The 23,859-nt window shown below is 41.3% G+C and overlaps 1 protein-coding gene across 4 annotated transcripts in view; it reads right to left on the bottom strand.

Moving 5' to 3' along the window:
- Positions 1-9,452: 9,452 nt before the first annotated feature.
- Positions 9,453-23,859, bottom strand: part of RDX (radixin) — a 35,644-nt gene continuing 21,237 nt past the window's right edge. For 3 of the 4 annotated variants that reach the window (NM_204751.2, XM_040649097.2, XM_040649071.2), the window contains exons 5-14: positions 23,517-23,791; positions 21,081-21,164; positions 20,460-20,606; positions 18,888-18,984; positions 18,116-18,279; positions 17,340-17,470; positions 14,476-14,636; positions 13,680-13,772; positions 12,805-13,047; positions 9,453-11,816 (exon numbers count right to left, since the gene is read on the bottom strand). In NM_204751.2, the coding sequence (NP_990082.2) occupies positions 11,652-11,816; positions 12,805-13,047; positions 13,680-13,772; positions 14,476-14,636; positions 17,340-17,470; positions 18,116-18,279; positions 18,888-18,984; positions 20,460-20,606; positions 21,081-21,164; positions 23,517-23,791 (1,560 nt within the window). In that variant the 3' untranslated portion in view covers positions 9,453-11,651. The remainder of the gene's footprint in view (positions 11,817-12,804; positions 13,048-13,679; positions 13,773-14,475; positions 14,637-17,339; positions 17,471-18,115; positions 18,280-18,887; positions 18,985-20,459; positions 20,607-21,080; positions 21,165-23,516; positions 23,792-23,859) is intronic. The other variant, XM_015277633.3, reaches the window with a different exon arrangement.

Genomic DNA, 23,859 nt, shown 5'->3' with positions numbered 1-23,859 from the left:
GTTGCCCTTAAGCAGCCGTGCCCACCGACAATTCACTTGATGCAAGCACTCTGCACAGCCGTATGCATTGGGTGCACCCTGGCTGAGCACACAGTGTGGGTTTGCCTCCTTTCAGGGCAGTGGGAGATGCTGGAGTGAAGCTGGAATGTCAGGGCCCAGCAAATGGGTCAGGCAGGATGGCAGCTGCTCACTCCCACAGGGATTTGCCTGTTTGCATCCTGCAAGGTAAGCTTGGGAAGCCTACCACAGAGAACACGTTATCAGGCTAAAAACATATCTTGCGATATCTTTAAACAGAGCCTGTCAGGGATCCCAGCAGCTCTCAATGACCACGGAGATGTTATGCTGGAGTTGAAGGGCTGCCATGCTGGAGCTGAAGGCCCAAAAGCAGACGGCCTGCATCCCCGTAGCTCTTGTAGTACCACACAGGTGTTCCCGTAAGGCCGTGCCCAAGCACAGGGCAGCACCACGGGGCAGAAATGGCTACGACTGCGGCCACTGATGGATCACCCCCCATCCCTACAGCAGCCCCGGGCCCACAGCCACCCCCAGGTGGGAGCTGCTGCCCCAGGGGCGGAGGGCTGCCAGAGCCAGGCGGTGCCGCCATTGGTCCTTCTTCCCCTCCCCTCACAGATGAGCGTGCCAAGAGCAGCAGGTGGGTACAAAGGAAATTAAACGCCGCTATTAATTTACATGAACCAGTGAAGCGTGGGCAACAGGAGCAGGAGACAAGGAGATGGTGATCAGCGTTAGCAGCAGGTTTTTACGTCGACCAGGCTCACGTTACAGAGATCCCCCGATTGCGGGGCTGACCCAGGGCTTCTGGTGACCTGATATGCCCAGAAGGGAGAGCGGTGCTGGGCTGGGGCCAGGGCTGTGTGGGGCCACCCAGCCTTCCTGTGCCACACAAAGGCAGTGGGATTCAATTCATATTTCTTAAATACACGCCTGGATTAAAGTTCTATTTTGCTTATTTCAGAAGCAATCTTTCTTCCCCTTTGCCCTGGGATTGTCCCGATTTGCAGAGTGACTACTGCCCACTGGGGCCAGGCCTCTGCTCAGCAGGCCTGGGGGTGCAGACCAGGCCCACGCCCTCAGCCCTCGACCAGAGCCATCCCACCGTGAGGCGGTTTGGTTGTTAGAATAGAATCTCAGAATCATCCAGGTTGGAAAAGACCACTAAGAACATCCAGTCCAACCCCAACCCATCCCCACCATGCCCACTGACCACGTCCCTCAGTGCCACATCTCTACACTTCTTGAACCCCTCCAGGGACGCTGACTGCCCCCCACCTCCCTGGGCAGCCTGTGCCACTGCCTCACCACTCGTCCTGAGAAAAAATTTCCCTCACACCCAACCTGCAGTTAGTCAGCACCAAAGCTGCGACACACAGGGCGCAGTGCCAGCGTGGTGCTTGGAGCCTTTTTCGAATTGCTTCCGGGAACGGAAAACGTCAGCATGATAAAGATGGAAAGCATGAGTGTGGTACAGCATGCAGGGAAGCAGGGTCGTTACCCTGCTACAAGCCTCCATCGGGATTCCATTGAAACATAACTTGCCAATCCCACCCTTCTGCCATTGAGAACCAGTCAGTGGAATAACAGCACCCGGTACCTGCCAGTACACGCGAATGAGGGAAAGCAAAGCAGCACCAGACATGCAGTCATACACACAGAGAAGCCAAGTGACACGAGTGTGTACATAAAATTACGTCATTGCCCTGCCCGACCCAAGCAGTGAGGAGCTGAGCTCTGAAACCCGGGCTCTGCTGAGAGAACACAAGGAAGGAAAGCGCTGCTCTGAGCTGAAGGCCGCGCTGCTTCCCGCCCTGGGGAGCAGGCCGAGCTCCTCCACAATGGCTGCCTGTGGGTCTGCACCTCTGCCTTCCCTCCCTCACTGCTCAACATCCAGCAGGCAGCGCACAGCTCCACTGCACTGACACGTCAGCAGACCTGTATCAATGGTAACCTCCTGCCTGCTATCCCAGCAATAACAAAGCCCTCTCCAAGGCAAAATCCTTCCCGCTCACCCCTATGGTCAACCACCCACGGTCTTCACCAGAGGCACTGTTGTTACCTTGTAAGCCTGCAGCCCAAAGGCATATTATGACAAAATCACTTCTCCTCTCCCCAAACTCAAGCTGCTAAAACACACTGCCTTGTGCAATTCCTTCTCTGCAGCACAGTAGCTCATCCACTAGTGAACCTGAACACTGACAACAAAAACAATAAAACACCGTGGGCAGCAGACGTCAGCAAAGGCAACGCAGCAGTAAATAAAGCCCTCAAGAGCATTTTGCAGATGTATTTGCATGAAAGTGCCTCATTACCTCTCCTGGTTAGAAACACAGTAAACAAGCTCTCGGAGAAGGCTGCTTCCAGGTGCAGTTACTGCAGAGGCACTCCCAGGTCTGGAGAGTGGCAAAATGCACAGACAGCAGAGCTCCCTGCAGTGCTACAGCAGGCACGGCCCAGGCACCAAGGCAGCTCCCAGGCTCAGCAGCAGCCCTGGGGAGCACTGCAGCATCTCCCTCTTTCAGCAGTTTTGGCCAAGGATTTCAGACACATGCATATGGCGTTTATGGGCTCACGTTTAAGTGCTCTGATGACCTACCCACACAGATCTCAGCCTGGGTAGCCGGCGCGTGTGTGTGCAGCACAGCAATGTGACCAACACAGAAGTTTTCAGGGTTTGGTATTCCCAGTACTGCAGGTGTCCATCCACTCAGGTCCCTCATTTACCAGTTCCCATCTCCTCCTTCACGAACGATTCATTCTTGGCAAACCTCGGCTCCATGGCTTATCTGATCACAGTGTTCATAGCCAGTAACTCAGTCACAGGTGGGTACCACCAACAAAAGTTCTCCAAGAAACGAAATCGATACCATCTGACCATGAGCGAGGCCGATCAGCAAATGAATAGTGATTCTTCAGATTAACGTTAAAACCCATTTATTCAGGCTTTTGTGCAGGGTGCACAATTCATTGCAGTTACGTATACACAGTATGCACGTTCTAATAGCGTACAAAAGGCAGATAGCGACAGGTTCTTACACTGGAAACGTATGTACAGACATAGCAAATCGGTAGTTTTACATTAAAAAATACCTGACAGTATTCCTGCATCATCAGGGCTGTTAGAAAGGGTGTAGAAAACCAATAAAACTTGGAAAGTATCTACCTTCATCTCGCTCTACCCAGGCTGGATACAGTCAGGCTTCCCACACGGTGGTCAAAGCCTTCAAGTGCCCCAACCCTTGGCAGGGTCACATCACCGCTCACTCTAACACGTTCCATCACATGTTAAAGGTTAATACATCGGTATGAGCTCCCGTTTTACGGGGGAAAACAACTGGAGTACTTCAAAGCGCTCATTTTCTCCCAGGAAAAGACAACAAAGGAAAGATTTCGAGAGAGCATGAGAGAACCAAATGTTAACGAGATGCTGGAATTGCGCTTCCCGGTCCGTCCCGAAAAGTCTTTGTGGACCAGGCAGCACTTAAGGTAAAGTGCTGAAAACTGTCCAGATTTAGAGGCGCAGCAGCAGGCCTTGGCAGACCCCAGGTCTTCTGCTGATCTCTACCTCGTTCCTATCCTAAGGGCTGCAAGAGATCGTACTTTTGTAACCTGCACAGAAAGACACAGAGAAATCAAGCAGATTTAGCAAAGGTAGAAGCAAAAGCAAGAAATAGAATTACGCAGCAACATCAATAGAGCCACACTTCGCTCCCTGAAACTGCTCTGAATTTGCACGTTCCCACATTTCGTGTCTGAGCGGATTCTGTTTGAAAGATGTGAGCAGGATGAGGGAGCGCCAGCAAAGACAGACAGAGGAAAGACGTTGTTCCTGTAGCCAAGTGCCCTGCAGGAACACGGAGAGCCTGACTCGACCGAATTTCAGCATGAAGACCAGGTCCAGCTTTGTTCAACAACCATATGTCAGAGTCAGTTTTTTGTATGTACCAGTAGTCTTCATAGCAAACGTCCCCGTTACCATCACGTACCCTAAGAGCCACCCGGGGGCAGTTCCACAACGTTAGTTCACCGACACAGACAGCACATCACAGCTGCGACAACGGTAGGACTGTGTCAGAACTGCTTCCACGGGTGGCTGAGACAGGGTGTGTTACAGCCATGACAAACACCCAGTGCAGAGCACACGTCTGCAGGGCGTTCAGTCGCAGCCACAAGCACTTCAAGCAGCCCTCTGCAGCGCCGTGCTGCTGGCTGGGTGAGCTCTGTGGCGAATGGCTTTGCAGGAGGATGGAAACCAACAGGGATGTAAACCTCATTTGTATATCAAGGGCAAAACTGAACCGTACTCCCTCTGCACACTGTAATACTTTAAGCTGTTTTTAAACGCTGTTAGCTTTGGAAAGCTTCGTTTTTAAACCTACTCATACAAAAACTACAGAACTTGTATACTTCATCATAATACAACCATGAGAAGGCCCGATGCCACGATTAGAAATCTTCAGTTCAATCACTGTATGTATACATATAAAGACATACCGATACATAAATTACCACCGTCAGTTAGGTGCAAGTACTATTCCCTACAGTACTACTCCTTCCAAAAATAGCTCCCTCCATTAGTTGGCAGCAAAGCGAGGGGCAGCACTGCAGGCACAGCACAGCTTTGTACCACCGCTGGGGAAGAACACGGCCATTTCAGCCTTCAGTCGATGGAATGAGAGACAGCAGAACTACTGCCAGGAGACGTGACTGTAGAAGGAAACATGTGGTGTTCTCTTCTCTCACAGTAAGACAAGGAGGGAAGCAGGAACCAGTTCAGAAACTGGACGAACTGTATATGAAGTCACCTGCATCGTACAGAAGTCACTCTTAGAAAGAAGGTTTGCCCTTTCATAGTCCACTATTAAAGCGAATGGTCAGGTAAGAGATTTTTTAACCCCTGCACACCTGTCCTTACATTCTGACAGCATGGGTTGAAGAACCACTGAGTGACTCCTCAAAGGTATCAGTGCTTATGTGCCACCTTCCATCAGGGTCACCCGCAGCGGAGCTTTGAAGGCAGACAAAAACACGACTGTGACTCTTTTGAACAAGAACTTGCAGGAAAAGCTTTACAACTCCTTGTTTTCTCTTTGTAGGCTCTTTACATCCACAACAGCTGCGTTGAAGAGCAAAGATACAGCAACACACAACTGTGCCTGGCTGCCCTGCTGTTTGAGCGCGCGTGGCCATCCCACCCAGGCTGGATATCGGGGAAAGGGTCTGCCCCAGAGGGTGGTGGGCATGGGACAGGCAGCCCACCAGGGCAGGGCGCACAGCCTTGAGCTGCTGGAGCTCAGGGAGTGTTTGGACAGTACTTTCAGACACACAGTTTGATTTTTGGGTGGTGCTGTGTGGGTTGGACTTAATGATCCCTATGGGTCCCTTCCCACTCAGGATATTCCATGATTCTATTCTAGTCCTTTCGCTTGCATAGCCCAGCCACACAGTTGAGCTACACAACAGAACTAGATTTCATCTCCCAGGTGCTCATAGAATCATAGAATGGCCTGGGTTGAAAAGGACGACAGTGATCATCGAGTTTCAACCCCCCTGCTATGTGCAGGGTCACCAACCAGCAGACCAGGCTGCCCAGAGCCACATCCAGCCTGGCCTTGAATGCCTTCAGGGATGGGGCGTCCACAACCTCCTTGGGCAACCTGTTTAGGCTCACAGTTGAGCCTCGTGGGTAGAAACAGTGACTTGTATCTTCCCTGATTTTCTGAAAGCATTAATATACTTTTTTTTTTTTTTTTTGACATTTTCTGTTCTCCAGAATGCTACTAGGAATTGTTATATAGTCAACATGTTTATTTCTTGTATAAGGTGGCATATACCAATTCACCATGCACGCCGAGTACAAGAACGTGTAGCCAAAATTAACCCAGAGATTATTCCAAGAAGCAACAACAGTAGTTCTGAATTTAAGAACTATGAGTTACCGTGCTTTGTGGAAAACAACCGTGTAAGATCCCAATGGCAAAAGAAGAAAGAGCTGTGTTTTCAAATGATGCAGAGAAGCGCAACTGGCACTTGGAAGCACTGCTCATAAGAGAAGAGATCCAGGAAGTTAAAACGTGAATTAAACTGAAGAACTACTAATTACAGGACGTAAAGTAGAGGTGCAGATTAACGATATAAACATTTCTGTTTCACAGCTTTTCTGATGCGTGAACAACCCTGCTTTCCCATCCCAAATCCACAGAACACTGAATCCATTCAAACACAATTTATCCCCAGTAACGAAGAGGAAGGCAGGACAGACCAGTTTGAGTTCTCTGGATGTTTTTTACCTACACATTCTAGACATAGAACCATAGAATTGCTCAGGTTGGAAAAGACCTTAAAGATCACTGAGTCCAACCACAACCTGACCATATTACTTACTGTGTGGAAGATTGAAGTGCACTTGGCAGAAAAGTTTTCGGCTTCAGCCCTGATGCAAATGAACCTTGTTCTGGCAATAGGACTGCAATTACCATATTCATAGAGATTAATTAATTAGAAGTGTTGCTTAGATAAAAGTAAACCTAGACTATTTCAACTCATCAAGATAACGTACTTTAAGGAAACATTTGACAGAAATCAGCCTTCTGCTGGAAGCTCAGTTCAGCAGAAAACTATTGATGTTACATAATAAGATGATAAACCTTGTACCAAATTTAGTGAAGAAATGGGGGTGATTAAAAAGCACGAAAGCTGAGGCCACGGGGAGCTGCAGACCTGATAAGCAGAACTCTGTGGGATCTCATACGCAGCCTCAGAGCCTGTCATGAGATCAGTGTTTCACATGGGGACATGTGGGATTCGCACTGCCGGGACAAGCAGCGGGGCAGTGAGAACGGTGCACGTACACAGCACACCTTGTGGAATCAGAAGGGCTCTAAGGCAAAATTATCAGACTGCAGGGCGTCTTTGCTGAAATGTAACCAGCTGTACAGCGGTCAGGCGGGTACACAAGGTTTTAAAGAACTCCGAGATCTCCCAGTGCTGGGCAGCAGGCTTCCTATAGGCCTTCCAAAATTATTCAGATAGCAGCAAGCCCTCTAGTGTAAACAGGACAGTTTTAAGCAAACAGGAGCCATATAGTTGTCCCACCTCTGAACTTGATGCCTTTTCACCTGATCCACTTACCCACAGAGCACATGGAACTTCAACTGTTACGCGCATTAGAAACCTTTGCATCAATCAGGCCATCTCCTTTGATGTGCATTTCCACCTCCCCTCATTTCTTCTGCTGCCTGAAGCCCACTGCTGGGAACAGAAACTGACGTATTACTTACAAAAGCCAACAGAAGCACTAATGGAATCCCAGCGGTTCCAGACGTTCCATTCCTTTGCTAACTCTCCCTCGCTATGAGCTACGTGGGCATAAGCCTCCTCCTGAATGCCTGGAATACTGCGGGCACTGCTGTAGCTATGGAGGTCTCTTACTGACAACAAAGTGGTGCTTTGGAGTTTTGAAGGAAGGATATGTTATTGTTTTGGGGGACTTTGTGAGTCTACCCACGTTAAATGAAGCTTCTATACTGGGTAATGTTGGCACTCAGGGAAGGAAAAAAAAAGCAAAACGACGCAAAGCTTCCGTAATCTCACTTCAAAAGAACGCAGATCCTACAGACAGAAAACTGAACACGAGAGACTCCACCAAGGGAAATAAAACTCAGTCGGCTGGCCTACACTTACCCATCTGAGCTCAGCTCCATGGGATGGAAAATGCAAACCCTAACAAATCAGCTGCTGAATCTGCCAGGTAACTCTCACAGAGTGAACTTACGGATGCTGCAAGAATACACTGAGGAGTCCTTGACACGAGAGAACAAGCCTGCCAGTTAACGATCCCAATTCATCACGTGTTTTATTTCTAACAGCCATCCTTTTCTCTGTCAACTCCACCCCTCACCGTGACACTGTTTCCTTCAGCCCTGCCACGCTCCTCGCTGCTGATTGACACCCCAAACCCAACCAAGTGGTGGGCAGGAGAGCTGCTGGGGGCCCCCCTTGGGGCAGAGCACAGACACTGCCCAGCAGGCAGCCAGCAGGACAGGCAGCCAGAACCACCTCCTCACCCTCCTCCCAGCTGAAGGATCAGCAGAACACAGCAGCTGGGAGGCGGATCCTCCACACCTCTAACACAGCTAGCAAATACGCTCTGAAGAGTCAAAGAAGTACGGCCGTTAATCCCTTAATACTGACCACATTTTCCTGAAAAATCTTATCCAAACACATTACACTATTGGACAATTTCTACTAATAAAGTGAACATTGTATCAGACGCTTTGAAAAAGAAGATATCTTATTTTCTTGTGGTTGGTATTTCTACCCAGAAAGCACTTGTGAATGCCAGCCAGCAACCACCTCACTGCACAGGTCTCTCTCATCTCTGTGGAAGCCTCCAGTTCTTGAAACAAATTCAGTGTCTAAGGAGAACTGAAGTTTTCTTGCATTTTCCACACACAAAGACAGAAAATCCTGCTTGTATAGAAGCTCACTTTCAAAAGCAAAAGATTTTATTAGTGGGGCCTGTAAGCAGCAGCACTGCTCTACGTTGTTTTCTCTCCACCTCAGAAGCATACTTGAAGAAACCCTCTCAGAGCGCACACCTCCCCTTCCAAGCACAATATCCTTAAGTTACATTCCCACGCAGAAGCTAACAGATGAGAAACTTGAATCTAAGGATTCAGCAGAAGGGGCTCCAAGAAGGAAGTATCAAACTAATACCAAGCACAATTAAATGTATTGAGTGCTTTAATTTATCATTACAATTCTACATAGAGTAATAAGAAGGGTTATGTGCTTGCATTCGAGTGCAATGGCAAATAGAAGATGGAATAAAACGCCACCTGAAAGGAGGTCTAATTTAGGTGAGATCTGCTTAGCAGAGTAATTTGCACACTTTATACAGAACTGTTTCTGCCCTTCTGTTACTGTAGCAAAGGGATGAGAAAACACAAACCTGCCATTACAGAGAACGCAGGCCCTGTGTATATTTGACAGCATTGCCTACTATAATGTGTAGAGTCATAAAAGAAGTTTCTTCATGTTTAAGACAAGACATCGACCTATAACTAAATTTAACTTACCCTGGTGCTAAACAATGCAAAGGCAGTGACTGAAAGCTCTTACGTTACTCATATAGTTCTTATGTAGCCAAATTACTCTTCAACAGAACCCACTTGCTCTGATAATTCCAACCTTGTTTTGACTCAACAACCACCAGTGCTTCCACCCAGTTGCACGTGCTGATTTCATCAGTAGAATGTCATCCTCTAAGGATACAATTTAAGAAATCTCATATTTACATTTCAATTTGACCGACCTGTGAAACACAAGACTGATTACCATCACTTCTACACTGCTCTGGAAAAAGCTTAATGCATTTAGCAAAGCTGTTGGGGGAAAAAAAAGTGCATTAAATAACAACAGTGGACCTCGGAGAAATTTACTGTATCTCTTTATTGTTAACCAATGAATGTTATCCAAAATAGTAGATGTAATTGTAGCTTAATTGTACAACACAAAACAGGATGCTAAAGGAAAAAGCATGTGGAAAATTACTTCACCAAGTAATCATTCAATATACTCTTAGTATTCCTGCACCAGTAAGCGCTCCCGGCCGCTGGCTGACAGCAGCTATTACCACTTCGTTCACTGTGAAATCTGTGTTACAAATGGCTGCTCCTGGTTGTTTTTAGAAAAAAAAATCACACAGCTCTATAAATGGATCTAATCCATTGAGCCCTACTCTATACACTGTAGGTTTATGAACAGCAAACTTTTCCTGTTATTTTTCCCCAGCGCTGAAACTGATGTATCAATGTTAGTGCACGCTTTCCAGGGAAAAGCAAGAACTCAGTGGAAGCACAGTATTTCACCTGCTATGGCAAACCATCCAAGTACTTCAGGAATTTGTTCGTGCTTCAGTATGGAGCCCATCAAACAGCAACCACGCTCACAACGCACTGCAAGTAGAAACACCAGCTTCCACCAAGCAGCATTCTGAAGCACGTGTACAATTACATTTGCACATCAGTCCTCAAGGTTAACGGGATATGTTTAGCCCCACAAACCCAAAATATATTAATGTCTTTTTATTTTAATCCCGTGATGTCACCCCACATCGCCAACCTTTGACTCTGCAAAATAAAAAAACTTAGTTGGACTGTTCATAAGAAAATTAAACCTATTGTGCATGAAAAAAATGTTTAATAAAATGGCAAATTTTAATAGATAAGTGTAAATTTATGAGTGCATAATATCAAACAGAAAAGAGCTGAACCATCCTCAGAGAAAGCAGGGTTCTTCCATTGTAGGTATTTACCAAGGTACTCTAACAGAAGGAACAACTGCACATTAACTGTGAGGATATTTCTGAAGTTCATTGCCTAGGACTTCTCACATAAAATAAAAAAGGAAAAAAGGAGCAAGTCTCCTTTTCAAGAAGGAAAGGACTCAATGATCTGACATCAGATATGACAGTTACAATACTAGCTTCACTCAAAACTGAAGCTATTAATACTTTTAACTCCAATTCTGGGAACTTTCATTTTGTATTTTGAAATCCCACACCAAATTAACTCATATGCACTTTCTACACCCCTCCCAGAAGATAGTTATACCAGTGACAGGTTACAGCTTTAAAAAAAATACAAGATGCTCTTACAATTTAAACTCAACACAAGGCAGTTAAACAGCATTTAGCACTGGAAATCCATCTCAGTGTCAAAGAAAACCCTAGGAGCAAGGGCTCCTAGCATTCATGATATTACTACATAGTGACAGAGCTTTTTCATGGTGTTTGAAGGACCAGTCATCATGTATGTAGTAGTGAGGTAGGATACTGTCCCCTCCCTGGGACTGATGTTTTCATATGCTCCCTTGCCAGAAAGGTCCAGGGTCTCCCTACTGCAAATAAAATAATTACAAGCAAATAGCATACAAAGCTTTTTTTGTTGTTTTTGCATTTTGTTGCATTTAAACACTCTGCGTATCTAAAATAATGACCTAGGGAAAAGCAATACGTATTCCAGCCTATCAGCAGCCATGTGCTGCCTACAGGTAGTGTTCCATTTAGAAAAACATCTGGAACTACCACCTGCCATCCAGACCTTTGTGAACAGGTAGGCAAAGAAAACCATCAATGATGACAGGACATGAAACACCGAAGAATTTCGTTTGGGAGGAAAAAAAAAACCACTGAAGGTCAGCGATATCAAACTCTTCATGGTGTAGCTACGTTGAAAAATTGAATGTCAAACGTCATCATCCTGAAATAGTACCTATCAGTTTTGGTTCAGCTCCTTTATTCTTTTTTAATGTTTAAGCAATATGTACACTTGTCAGTCATCGTACACTTCACATCAGTTTTCAAAGAAAAAACTACAGAACAACAAAACTGAAGACATGATGGGGAAAAAATTGCTATCGTTCTCCACACCCTCCCCCTGCAAAGCTAGGGATGACAGACTGCCTTACTGTTGAATAGCTTCCCCCAAATTTGTCTTTAACCACTGTAGTCAAACTGGTATTAAGTGCTTTGGCAAAGTGGGGTGCAATCCATCAAATCTGCAAAGGCCTGCTTTTTTCTCTGTTGGTGGTTCAGCTTTACGAGGAACATATATGCAAAATAACAGCTCTCACATTGCTTCAAACTCATCAATACGCTGCTTTGTATTGCCTTGTCGGATTTGTCGAAGAGTCTTGTACTTATCACGGCCTGCTTTAACATTCTCAGCATGAAGGACATCATTTTGTGTTTTCTTGGTTTCATCTCTGGCTTGGGCCAACTCAGAACTTAAAGCCTGTTGAATAAAATATTTGCATTTAAGTGCTTTAACTAATCTTTTCATGATTCTGGAACTTATGATAATACCTATCCTGCAGCTTGGATAAGGATTCCTGAATGTCAGCCAATGAAATACTGTCTGTACTGTTCAGTACCTAAAGCTGTAAGGCCTATCAAAAAAGACTAGAATGAAGATGACAACAGCACAAGATTCCTTCCTTATAGATATGTGAGCATCAAACAAACAAACAAGAAAAACAACCTTATAACCTAACATCCAAGAACGGGGGGACCAGCAAGTTAAAACAGGAAGATTATGTTACTTCTATTTCTGCTTGACTGAAGACAGCACACTCATCTCCCTGACTCTATCAATGACTGGGCAAGTAGAAAAGATGCATTACAGAATCATGCTATTAAAATATTGCTGCCAGAAAAAGAAGCAGCTTTCCACTTCTTTCATTTCCTTCCCAAACATATTTCATAACGTGGCAAACCGTTACCACTAACATTAGATTATTATACTTTGAGACATTAGACTAATCTACAAGGAAATGCTCTATCGGGGAAATAAGATTCATCCTCAAGGGGAAATACTTCAGTCTCTACTTTTATGATGTCTGTGAGCAGCAGCAAATAAACCCAAATACTATTAATCTGTTCACACTAATTAATAGATTTCAGAACTCAAAAGGAAAGCATTACGTTTCAACATTCAGTGTCCCAGCCATTATACAATTACTTGAAGTCTTCACCATCCAGTGTGACAACATAGTAATACTTCTAAGCTACAAAGCACAAAAGCATGATCTTGCATCTGGTCTTTCCATTTATTCTGCTCTGTAACACTATGAATGATACTGGTTGTTAAATTAGTAATAAACCCAGCAATTGATAAGAAGGGTGCTTCCTTGGCACACCAACACTTCCACGAGACCTTTTAAAAATAAAAAATGAAAACCCAAAGCCTGAATTATGCCGATACAACTACATGTCTTCATTACCTGGAGCTGTTTCTTAACACGTTCATTTTTCTGTGTTTCTGTTACCCGTTCCTCCTCACTCCTGTGATTCAGGACGCCATCAGAAGACAGTTCTGCACTGGCTTCAGCATTGTTTTCATCATGTTCATCGTGTTCATTCTCTGTTGGAGGAATAACTGGTGGGGGAGGAGGTGGAGGAGGAGCAGACATCACAGATTTCAGTTCTTCTTTGGTCTTTTCTAAGTCCTCCTGGGCTGCAAAAGCCTAAATACAGTAAACAAGACTTAGTATTTTAAACCAATTTAAACTAGCTGAAAATTCACAAGAAATACTTGAGAAAGCCCTCCTCCCAGGAAAGATGCCCCAGTTCCTTCATCAGTTTGGAGGCCCTTTTCTGGGCTGTCTCGAGTATGTCCAAGTTTCTCCTCTACCTGGGAGCCCAGAACTAAGCACAGTACCCCAGGTGTGGCCCCAGAAGAGTTAACAGTTTTGCTGTAAGTTATAGTCTAGTGATGTTTTATACGCCCTAGTTCTAGCTCTGATCCATCTTTTCACCACCACTCATGATTTTTTATTATTATTATTTACACCTCCCTTTTAATGCGTTTCTTTTCAAGCACAAACCTTCAATCTACCACCCCACATAAGAAAGCCATCTTAAATCTTTGATCATATATTTGTGATAAGATTCCCCCCTTTTCTGTCTATGAGTTACATATAAGTACAAAGTGGCTTCAAAAAAAAAAAAAGGAAAACAAAGCCCTTTAAAAAAGCAGTTTATCTGAAGCCTGAAATGAGTAAGAGACCCAATCCCATGGAATTCCACTGGTAATTCTGCACTTATCTCCCTTAGTTTCTCTCTTAAGGTCTGAATTCCCACAACATGAGCTCATTACTTTGTGCTGCCATTCTGAGGCTTCCTCCTCTTTTTTTTTCTTGGCCTCCTCCAGAAGTGCAATCTTGGCAGTGAATTCAGCAAGTTCTGCTGCCTAAAACAAAAACAAACAGGACAGAAGTTTTAGTTCAATACCACTTCAGCTCTGCAGTGGAAGAGAGCAGAGCCTCTGCAGAGAGTCATTTATCATTCATCACTGCTCTGCTTATTAAAAATAGAAATTTTAAACATGTATGACAGACAGAGAGAATCAGTATTTTTGTCTGATAGGAGACTGTCTGGGATGGGGAATAATCTATCTTCTGCACTTCCAAACTTGCTGGGAAATAAAGACCTGCAGTTACAAATTACCATTCGGCACTGTTTCAGTTTAATACAGCTCTAACAGTTTCAACAAAAAGCTGATGACTTTAGACGATAATCTCAGTACTGTTAAGATAAATCTTGCCTCAAGCATTGTGTGCTGAGTTTAAAGAGTACCAAGAGCTGTTTTACAGTTGACAAATATTTTCCTATAAAATTTTCATTCCCTTCTCATTTACCACAAGCAATTCTTCAATAAGAAGTCATCTAGCACAGAATGCATGAAGATAATGCTCTAAACAGATAAAAACCTAAGAGGTTTGGGTTTTTTGTTTGTTTGTTTTTTGTTTGTTTTGAAGTCCCACAACAATCTGTAACAAAGCATGGGGTATTTCACATACTTGTTCATTTAACGAAATAGATGCAATCCAACTGAAATTTACATTGGAATTTATGTTTTTCATTTCCTTCGATACAAGATTAAAGGCTCTTACTAGCTGCTCCTGGTTCTTCATTTGATCAGCTGCCTGTTTGGCTAGAGCAGCTTTAGCTTCTTCAGCTGCTCGGCGCTCCTTTTCCAGGCGCTCTGCTTCTTCTTTTGCACGTTTTCGCTCCTGATCCAGTTCTAGAGCTCTCCTGGTCTGCTCCTCTAGCTCTGCCAAAGGGACAGTTTGCAGGCAATATATCTTTATTTACTTCTTATTCATATGTAACGCAGATAACAGCTACCACAGAGCTTTACAAGACTGCCTCAAGTGAGCCTGATATAAGCCAAGAACTGCCAGCACATCCCCTGAAGATACACTCCATGTCTAGTATTTTTTCCTCCCTCTTTAGTACACACTTCAGATATTTTAGTACACACGTTAGATATATTTCACCTCACAGCTCAGAGATGCAGAAGGTTATCAGCTTCCTGATAAAAACAGATCAATATATAAACGCACACCAATCACTACAGATGAGTTTTTACATATACTAAATTATCTTGTTACCATAAAAAAGCCAAAGACTTCTACTCCATTGAAATGCTTTATAAGAGTATCTTAAATGCAGTTGATGTTTTAGACATGCACTTCCAGCAAAATGACCTGAGATCCATTGGACAGGTCAGAGAACAGACTTTCAAAAAGTGCAAACAGGAAAAACTGAAATCAAGGAAGGGCTAACAGTTGTCTAGCTGCCTGGTTAGGAAAACACTGCAAGCTAAACGGCAGAACTCTAACATAGGGAGCTAAGAGGAAACAATAATCTACCAGTACTGTAATTTCAAGGGAAGAATTGAACAGGGATTTCTTTTATTTTTTTTTTTTAAATAATCAGAATTTGAAGGCCAAAAAAGTCAGGGGCACTGCATTACAAGTAGGGCGAGTTGTACAACTGCAGTACCTACAAAACTAAATAAAAGGCACCAATGTTTAAAAACACTGCTTGAACAGACAAAGCCTCCCAGTGAAGATGGAAAACATTAAGCTACCACATTACCTACAGAACAAAGGCACCATTTATATAAACGAGTCCATATGTAAAAAGAATGCTAAAAAGGCTAGTAACGTGTATTATGTACTACATCAGATAGACTACATTGCCTATAAAAAGTTGCCAGAATATAAAAGAATTTGTTCAGAATTGAGAAATTTCCCTTTCCTCTTTTACTTATTTTTGATAGTTTTATATTTATATTCTTTCCTTCAGAACTTCTTCAGAGTACGATGTTAAATTAAAAGAACAATTTCTGTCATAGTAACTTATGGCTAAAGGTATTTCCAAATAAAGCGTTTAACAACTTTAACACAGCAAGAGTCTTATTTTTCCTTCATTACAATAAGATTGAGCACACTGTTTAACTTAATGCAATAATTCCAAATGATACTGTATTCCATGCTGAATTCTCAGAACACAGAGACCGAGAAGTGCTTCCTGAGTTTTCTCTGCAAACACAGCTCTCAAGAACTCTAAGCTACGAAGCGATTCCTGTTAAGTTCCCCAGAATCTCATGGTTTTGTCATTTATGTCCTGCTCTTGGAAAAGCAGCAATTGGAACATGTCACCAAGTCAGAGTGGCTTTGCAAACACCACTCATTTTTAAGTTTCCTTAACATCTACTTCATGAAAAATACTTCAGTTAATATTTTCCCTGCTGAATGTTTTGCCCAAGATCACTTTTTTGTTAGTTTATTGGAAATTTAGACCCAAACATCATTTTAAAAAACCCAAACTTTTTAAATAAAGCAGATATGAAACTTCTTTCACCAGATCAAAAACATCTGAAACAAAGCCAACAACAACAACAAAAAAAGGTTTAAACCTTTTCTCAGAGAAGCCTTGGCATGAGGAGTTTAAGCAAGGGGTGGAATGCACAGAGGGTAGGCAACCTTCACACCAACAGAAGGGCCTTTTCAGCACCTGGTGAAAAATGTCTGTGTTTAGTCAAACTACGTACCTTCCAAAGACTTGAGAAACTTTCTAGCAACTCACTGCTGTGAACTGAAAATGCATCTGTGACTTTTTTTGCCCTAGGAGATGCATACCACTTCTAAATTTAGCATCTCCCTTCAACAATTCCAGGGCACAGATTTAGTGTTGTATCTGGGTGCCTCCAGCCCGTTCTGCATCAAAATACTGTGCACTATGGAGGCAGAGCTAGAGAAAATGTAGGCATATGTAATTTATTTGCATAGCTACAGTCAGTGATTGTCTTTATTGAGCTTGAAGCCAACAGTTATGAACAGAAGAATCGAACTTTTATGAATACAAAGCAAATCTAAAACAAAAAAAAAAGAAAGGAGAGGAAAAGCAGTGGAGATAATGACTGCACAGAATAGCTCAACATAAAAACTGTTTACTGACCACACATGGTTTATTCACTAAAACCCATTAAGACTTGAATTTTTAAAGTTCTCAGCACCAAAGGAATGGAAAAACAAAGGCATAAGGGAACTTCCAAATGAAAAGCTAAATTCAACAAAATCCTGGAGGAATTACTCTGAATAAGTCTAGTCCCCCTACCTTCTCCAGACTCAGATTTTCAGCACTTCAAGTATGTCATAAATCTGCGTTAAACTGTATGCTGTTTAATTTTCATTTATAAAAAGGAAGTTAAGACTCTTGCTATATTAGCAATTGTTTTTTATATTATGAAAACGCTTACCCACGTACCTCAACTTTCAACTGGGGAAAGAATAGCTCTTCTGAAATTAACGCATAAATGCCACTATCTTGTCTTGCTATTAAAATAAATTCCAAAAAGGAAACAAAACAAAACACCACACAGAAAAACAAACACAAACCATGGAACTGCCCTGCCCAAACAAACTAAAGTGTTATCAGAACAAACCCAGGAGCAGTGAGAGCTCACCTTTCTGAGCTTTCATTGTTTGTTCCTCAATTTGTCTTAAGCGTTCCATTAATTCTTCCTTTTCACGCTCTATTCTTTCCTTTTCCTTTTCTGCAATCTCCCTTTTCTTCTTCTCATTTTCAAGCTGTGCTCTGAAAATAATAAAAGGCTTTTTTCTAAACATCAAATAGATTAAATTCTACTCTGAGGATTCCAGTAGCATTTGTTTTCAGTTTACTCAAGCAATAAAGAAATAATGTTCAATGTTTTGAATTCATATTCAAACGTAATAACCAAGTTTCTCCATTTCAAAATACAGCGCATAAAAAGAAATTACGAACAGAACCAATTAGCAACCTTGGTTATGGTCCAACTAGGTAAAGCCAAGATTATAGTAGCATTTTACATGACTGATGTTCCATCTGGGCTAGAAACAGCCACTGTATTTTTTGAATACAGAAAAGGAAAGTTGTTATATTCTTTGCTAAACTTGCTTTCACGGTTCACATGTAGAGTATAGAAGTCCCTAAGAATCAAGCAACAGAAACTTTAAATGTTTCACAAAAAGCTTCATGAGAAACAACGGTAGAGCTACTATTACTATGCTGAAAGCTCCAAAGGAATACGGCTTTCTATTAAAACAGGTGAACCATGCCAGTGCACAAACCTGCTTAGCTATTACAGAAAGAAATGCAGATGTCTTTTCCAGAATGCTAGGATGTTTGATATTCTATGAGTTAGTATTCTGAAAAGGATAGAAGAATTTTCCTTCTGTTTCATGAAAGTTTGTTAATTACCTTTCCAATTGTTTCTGATGTTTCTCCTCTCTAGCTTGGGCCTTCATCTGTTGCACTTCAATTGTATCAGGTTTCCTCCTCCTCATGTACAATTCATGATTTCCCATACACAGTGCCAAAATACGCTTGTTAATTCTCAGACGAGGTGCATAAAAAACAAAATCCTAGAAAAATATGCACATCCCTTAGTAGAAAAACTCAGCTGTGATGAGAGCCAAAGTATTACTGCATTTGTGCATTTGTTAAATTTAAATTTACAAATGTTTTTAAACTCTTCCTCCAAAATGCAGCTACCATAAGGACCCTGTAAGATAAATTCAAAACTCCATCTGTACTCCTCTATGTAGAGGTTAACTACTCTACTCAAAACTATTTAAATTTCTAAAAGTAGTGCTATTTTCTATGCTTCAATGCAAGTTAACGTTGTGTTTTGCCTCATACTCTGATGGAAGGTGCTACTGTAATCCAAGCAAAAAATAAAAATAAGAGGTAGGAGTGCAGGGAATTCAGCATGCTGCAGAGCAGCTTTTGAATTCGTCACGAAACATGAGCTGGCTTATAGGAGAAAAAGAAATCTTAAGTGTCAACAAGAAGGAAAAAGAGTGAAAGTAAGTGCACCACACTTCAAAACTTGAATTTCTTTTTGATTATTGTATATTCTACCAATACAAAAAAGGCATAAAATATTTGCTTATGCCATAGTACCAGAGCAGGTTCCTTCAGGCTTGAAACCCTTCGCATAAAGAGGCATACTATTCTACAGACAACTTACAGGGGCCTTTTTGTCAATTGGCTTTATGACAAACTTCTTGTCATTGAAAGAGATGTTTCTTATTTCACTCCAAGGAAAACCAATCTTGGGTGTCAGCCTTCAAAGAGAAAAAGTTCTCATTAAAAGAAGAAAAAGATAGGCATTTCATTAATGTCCACTGACACATAAGCCTTATTTTCTTCCTGTTTTCACTGCCACAATTAAATTACGTTTACAAAACCTACCACGACAAAAGTTTAAGCATACTTTAATTGACAATTTCACATACTCATTTGATGAGTTTGTAATAGTAACTCTCATATTCTGATAGCACTGCAACAGAAGAAATTCAGAAATTTCAGCTTTGACATTTTCTACTACCATTAAATACGTGCTGAATACCACATGCTGAATAGATGCCAAATACTGTGATTCCTCATCAGCCACTGATAATTTTCCCTTCAGAGAACGGATATATAATTTTAGAAAAGTTAGACATTCCAAGGACTGAAATTAGATCATCCTTCAGTAACGCTTTACTTTAGTTCAACTTGGCTGTAAGACATCTTAGTACATTTCCAAAGTTCACAATGAATTTCATCTACTTGCGCTTTCAGTAGAATGAAGTTGAGAAGCAGTTACAATGCTTTGCACCAACTGCAAAACTTTTAACTCTGAAAAGAAGTACAGTTCTTAAATTGTAAAACATAAATATTTGACTCCATCAGCACAGAAAGTTTTCTGAGTTTATATTATGTTAATGAAAAGTATTTTAAAAAAGGTTTGATTGCTCTCTATCTGAATTAAAATACCAAAAAATGGTTGATTGTTCAACCTCATTTGAACATTCCCTGAATATTTTCATCATCCTTCAGGAGTTATGTTGCCATCTAATGGCAATTAAGACTCACAGAATTTTGTTAAGGATCATACACATGCAAGCATGAAATTTCAGTTCAAATGACAGCTGTAATCTGGTGTTTGACAAGTTTTACTTCAAATCACTGTGAAAGTACTGTTAAGACCACATACCACTAACATAAGCGTCTAAAAAGAAACAAAAGAATGAATCTGTTCTTCAGTACTAAGACTGAGTTCTGTATATTTCAGCTCTACCTCTATCCAAGTAAGGCAGAATCTGATCTCTATCAGAATAGAAGATCCATCCATTTTCCTTGATGTCTAGGAGGTTTCATTTTTAGATACCAAAGCTCTTTCTGATCTAAGAGCTCTAATTCTTGCAAACTTCTCAAACACGATGTTCAGCTTCACCCTGACTTAGTCAGTTCACTCTGACTTAAAAGTCTTGAAGGAGTGAAAAGTACAGGAAAAAACTACATAAAAAATGTTCTTGCTACAAACATCCACACTTAGCAACATCAATTTAAGTTTACACAGAACTGTCCTTCCATTCACTTCTCCTGAATAGCTATTTCTTTCACAAAATTAACTATTGGAATGTTTTACCTTTCACATAGATAAGAAGATCTTTGAAACCCCATTTTGCTAAATGCTATTGAAACACATGCTTTTGTATAACCTCAGGTAGGATCTCCTAGGACAAAACTGTAAAAATGAGTATTAGCCACTTACTTATCATCATGTTCATAAATATTCAGACCCAAGGCATCAACTCCTAACCACAACTCAGTTCCTTTTTTATTCTTTATTTCAAAATAGTTGACTCCATACATTTCCAAATCTTGTGCTATCTTAAGGTATTCCATCATAGAATCTTCCCTGACAAAAAGAACAGAGAGAAGTGTAAATGCGTAGTACAGACAAGTCAGAAATACAACGTAAGAATAGGGGAACTACAGAGTAACTTAGTGAGAAGTTTAATTAGGAATCAAACATCTCTTGAAAATTCACATGTACATTGATTTAAATACTTATAGCGCTTTATACCCTAATACTCAAATACAGTTTAATCTCTGCACTTTGTCTTTTCAGCCCGAGGAGTAAAGAAATAAATACATTTTAGAGGTATGCAACTGCAGACAAAAGCAGTTGACAGTCTTGCCAGAAATCACGTAGGCAGTCAACAATCCAAATGGAAATTCAACTCTCATCCAAATTTCCATCGAAGTTCTTGATAACTGCTTATGCCAGCCAGAGCAGAAGTTTCCAAGCAAAAATAATACCACCCAAAACACATCTTGATAATAATAAGAAATACCCTTACAGGCCTTGGAACATTTTCTATGTAATTACCTTAACATTCCCCTGTGCTCTTCATGCCAATTCTGTATTCTCTCTTCCCATTGTTCTTTTGTCAGTTTGTGCTGTTCTAACACACTGTGAACAGAAATTGTTACTCAATTACACTGATTATCATTTTATCTCTTAACCAAACTTTTTTTTCTTTAAACCTTGTGGCACAACATATGCTTGAAGAAATTTAAACATTCCTTCCTATATACTGCTCATCTTTTCACCCAAACACATAAGTTTGGAACTTCAAAAAATATATATACATTTAAAAAGTAGTGTGGATTCACTTTTTGTGGTATTCTGTACAGTTTGTATTACAATGCAGCTCACACCATGGCATATGGCAGCTTTCAAAAAAGCCATAAAACGTAACATTTGGAACTCTCCAAAACACACAGACTTATTAAGACCTCATACACAATGCCACAAATTGGCCTTTATGTATTTACAGATGGATTCAAGCTTTCATTCTGCTGTCAAGGAAAATCAGAATAGTGAAGAAAGCTGACTTGAGGTTTACCTACAGCAGGCTGCAATTACGGATATGTATTATGCTTTTACTCCATGCACCTAGCCTCTCAAGCATTCCTAGAGAAGATACTTCAAAGGGCAACTAACTAAAAGGGGACTGCAAGATAATCTTACTAAAAGAAGTCAGAACAGTTTTCTTCCTTCATTTCTATTTAATCGGGACGGTAAGTTTACTACTTTTCCCTGTGTTTCTAGGGAACTACAGTAAGAAACAGACAGCATGATGCAGAAGATACTAACGCAGTGTTTATCTTTTTAGAGGATGTCTGTCTCACACTTGCTCATTTTGCAACTCTACCCCACATCTAGTTACACAGCCATCTCATCATCTGAATCTCCCTTCACATGCTACTATGAAATGCAGCCAGCAGATACACACGGACTTACTATCTTGTTGCTGCCCAACTTGTAACTTTGAGCCAAGAAATCCACAATATTCTGACCGGTGAATGCAACTCTATACTTAAGGAGAACTGCAAATCCTGACCTTTTTTCATAAGTTTTGAAAAGCTAGCCTGCTTCTGAAACAACTATTTTTGACATTACATTACTTTGAAGTATTTTTATTAAGTATTTGATAGTTTTCTAGCAAATCTCTGGCGACAGGAGGCAAAACAGGAGTAACTGTGCTAGAATGAATACAAAAGCTATGTGCCCACTCAGCACAAGCTGACACAACTCATTGAAAACATGCTGGGAAATCATCTGAACATGTTTACTGAAAAGGAGCATCTTAAGTACTTGAATCTGTGTTGTACACAAGCACTCCAGTGTTCCACAGGCTGTCATCAACTGAGCAAAGACAAAGATTTGTGAACTATTCTATTCAATAATGAGTTGTACTGATTCTTAGTCTCCATGCCTTCTACACTGCTCCAGAAGAGTACTTCCTTAGGAATTCACTGCAATAAGAAGGAAGAAAGCAGCCAACAGCCAGCACTTACCCAAGATTTTTAAAAACCTGAAACATTTACAAAAACATTTCTTTCAACACTTATCACATTTTGAAATGCTTTTTTTTTTTACTAGCTAGAAGATTCTCACGTTAGCTAAGGAGCTAATTTCTACTTTTAGTTTTCAAATAAAAAAAGACAGTGTATGGATTTCAAAGAAAACTGAAATTATTCCACAGTTCTCATCCCTTCGAAGATGCACTGAAGTTACATACTTAGTAAGCACACATTTGTTGACAATACACAGTCATGGCTTCATTTACACTAACAAAACTATCTAGCTTTGCAAATTTGTGTTGCAATGCTTCCCCTACTGCCAATGCTTGTCAGGAACAGTTTCAGCTGTGAGTAAGAAAGAGAAACAACCCAGAACTATAACCCTGGTTCTTACCCTCCCTAGGCACTTACATGAATAACTGATACAAAAACATTCACACACAGTAATGACAAGAACTCATTTTCTAAATTTTCTGTCCAGGTCAGCATTTGTAAGTTAAACACATGGCAGAAAATGTATTTTATAACTATTTTTCAGGAATTTACTACCATTTACCAAAACTTCTTGCACAAAAACACCATGAAGTGAAGAAAAAGGGCAAATCTGAATAACTTAAAGAACATGACTTTAATTCAGCAGAGGCAAGCCTCCAGCAACTCTTGATAAGTATGTATTTTGCAGAACTCTGAATATTTCACTGGCTAAATCTGTGCAGCAGGTTGAAGACAGAACAAGAATTAGGTCTCCAGAAACCCACAGTTTTCCCACAGCTTTCATATTTAGTCTAAATTGGGATGAGTTCTTTTAAGTTCTACTAGAAAAACATGCACCCTTTTAAAAAAGCTACCATTAATTGCATTTTTCACTTAATATTTTCACTATAACAACAGTGTGTTGTAATCAAGTTTATATAGAGCAAACGATGCAAAAACATGTATTTATGGTCTGTCTCACCGCTGAGGGAGAAGCCTGTCATTGGCTAGGTAGCCTAGTTTATGTATCTCCTTATTGTAATCTCCATACTTGGACTGGACAGCGTAAGAAGCGAGAAGAACAGCCGTTTCTGGTGGACAATATATCTCATCATTTAAGATAGCTTCTTTGACTTGCAGGAAGAAAAGTCTTTGTGTTATTTCCTGAATTAACTCTTCAGATACATCCTCTGGAAAAAACTTGGCCCTGAATTTAAACTGCAAAGGATTTTCTTTCCTTACATCTTGCTGTGTTACCTAAGGAAGAAAAATAAGCAAATAAAGAAAAGATAGGAAGAGCACAAAATGTTATAATAAATACAATG

The sequence above is a fragment of the Gallus gallus genome, chromosome 1 (genome assembly GCF_016699485.2).
Source record: "Gallus gallus isolate bGalGal1 chromosome 1, bGalGal1.mat.broiler.GRCg7b, whole genome shotgun sequence".
NCBI lineage: Eukaryota > Metazoa > Chordata > Aves > Galliformes > Phasianidae > Gallus > Gallus gallus.
This window is presented reverse-complemented; position numbering and strand designations above follow the sequence as displayed.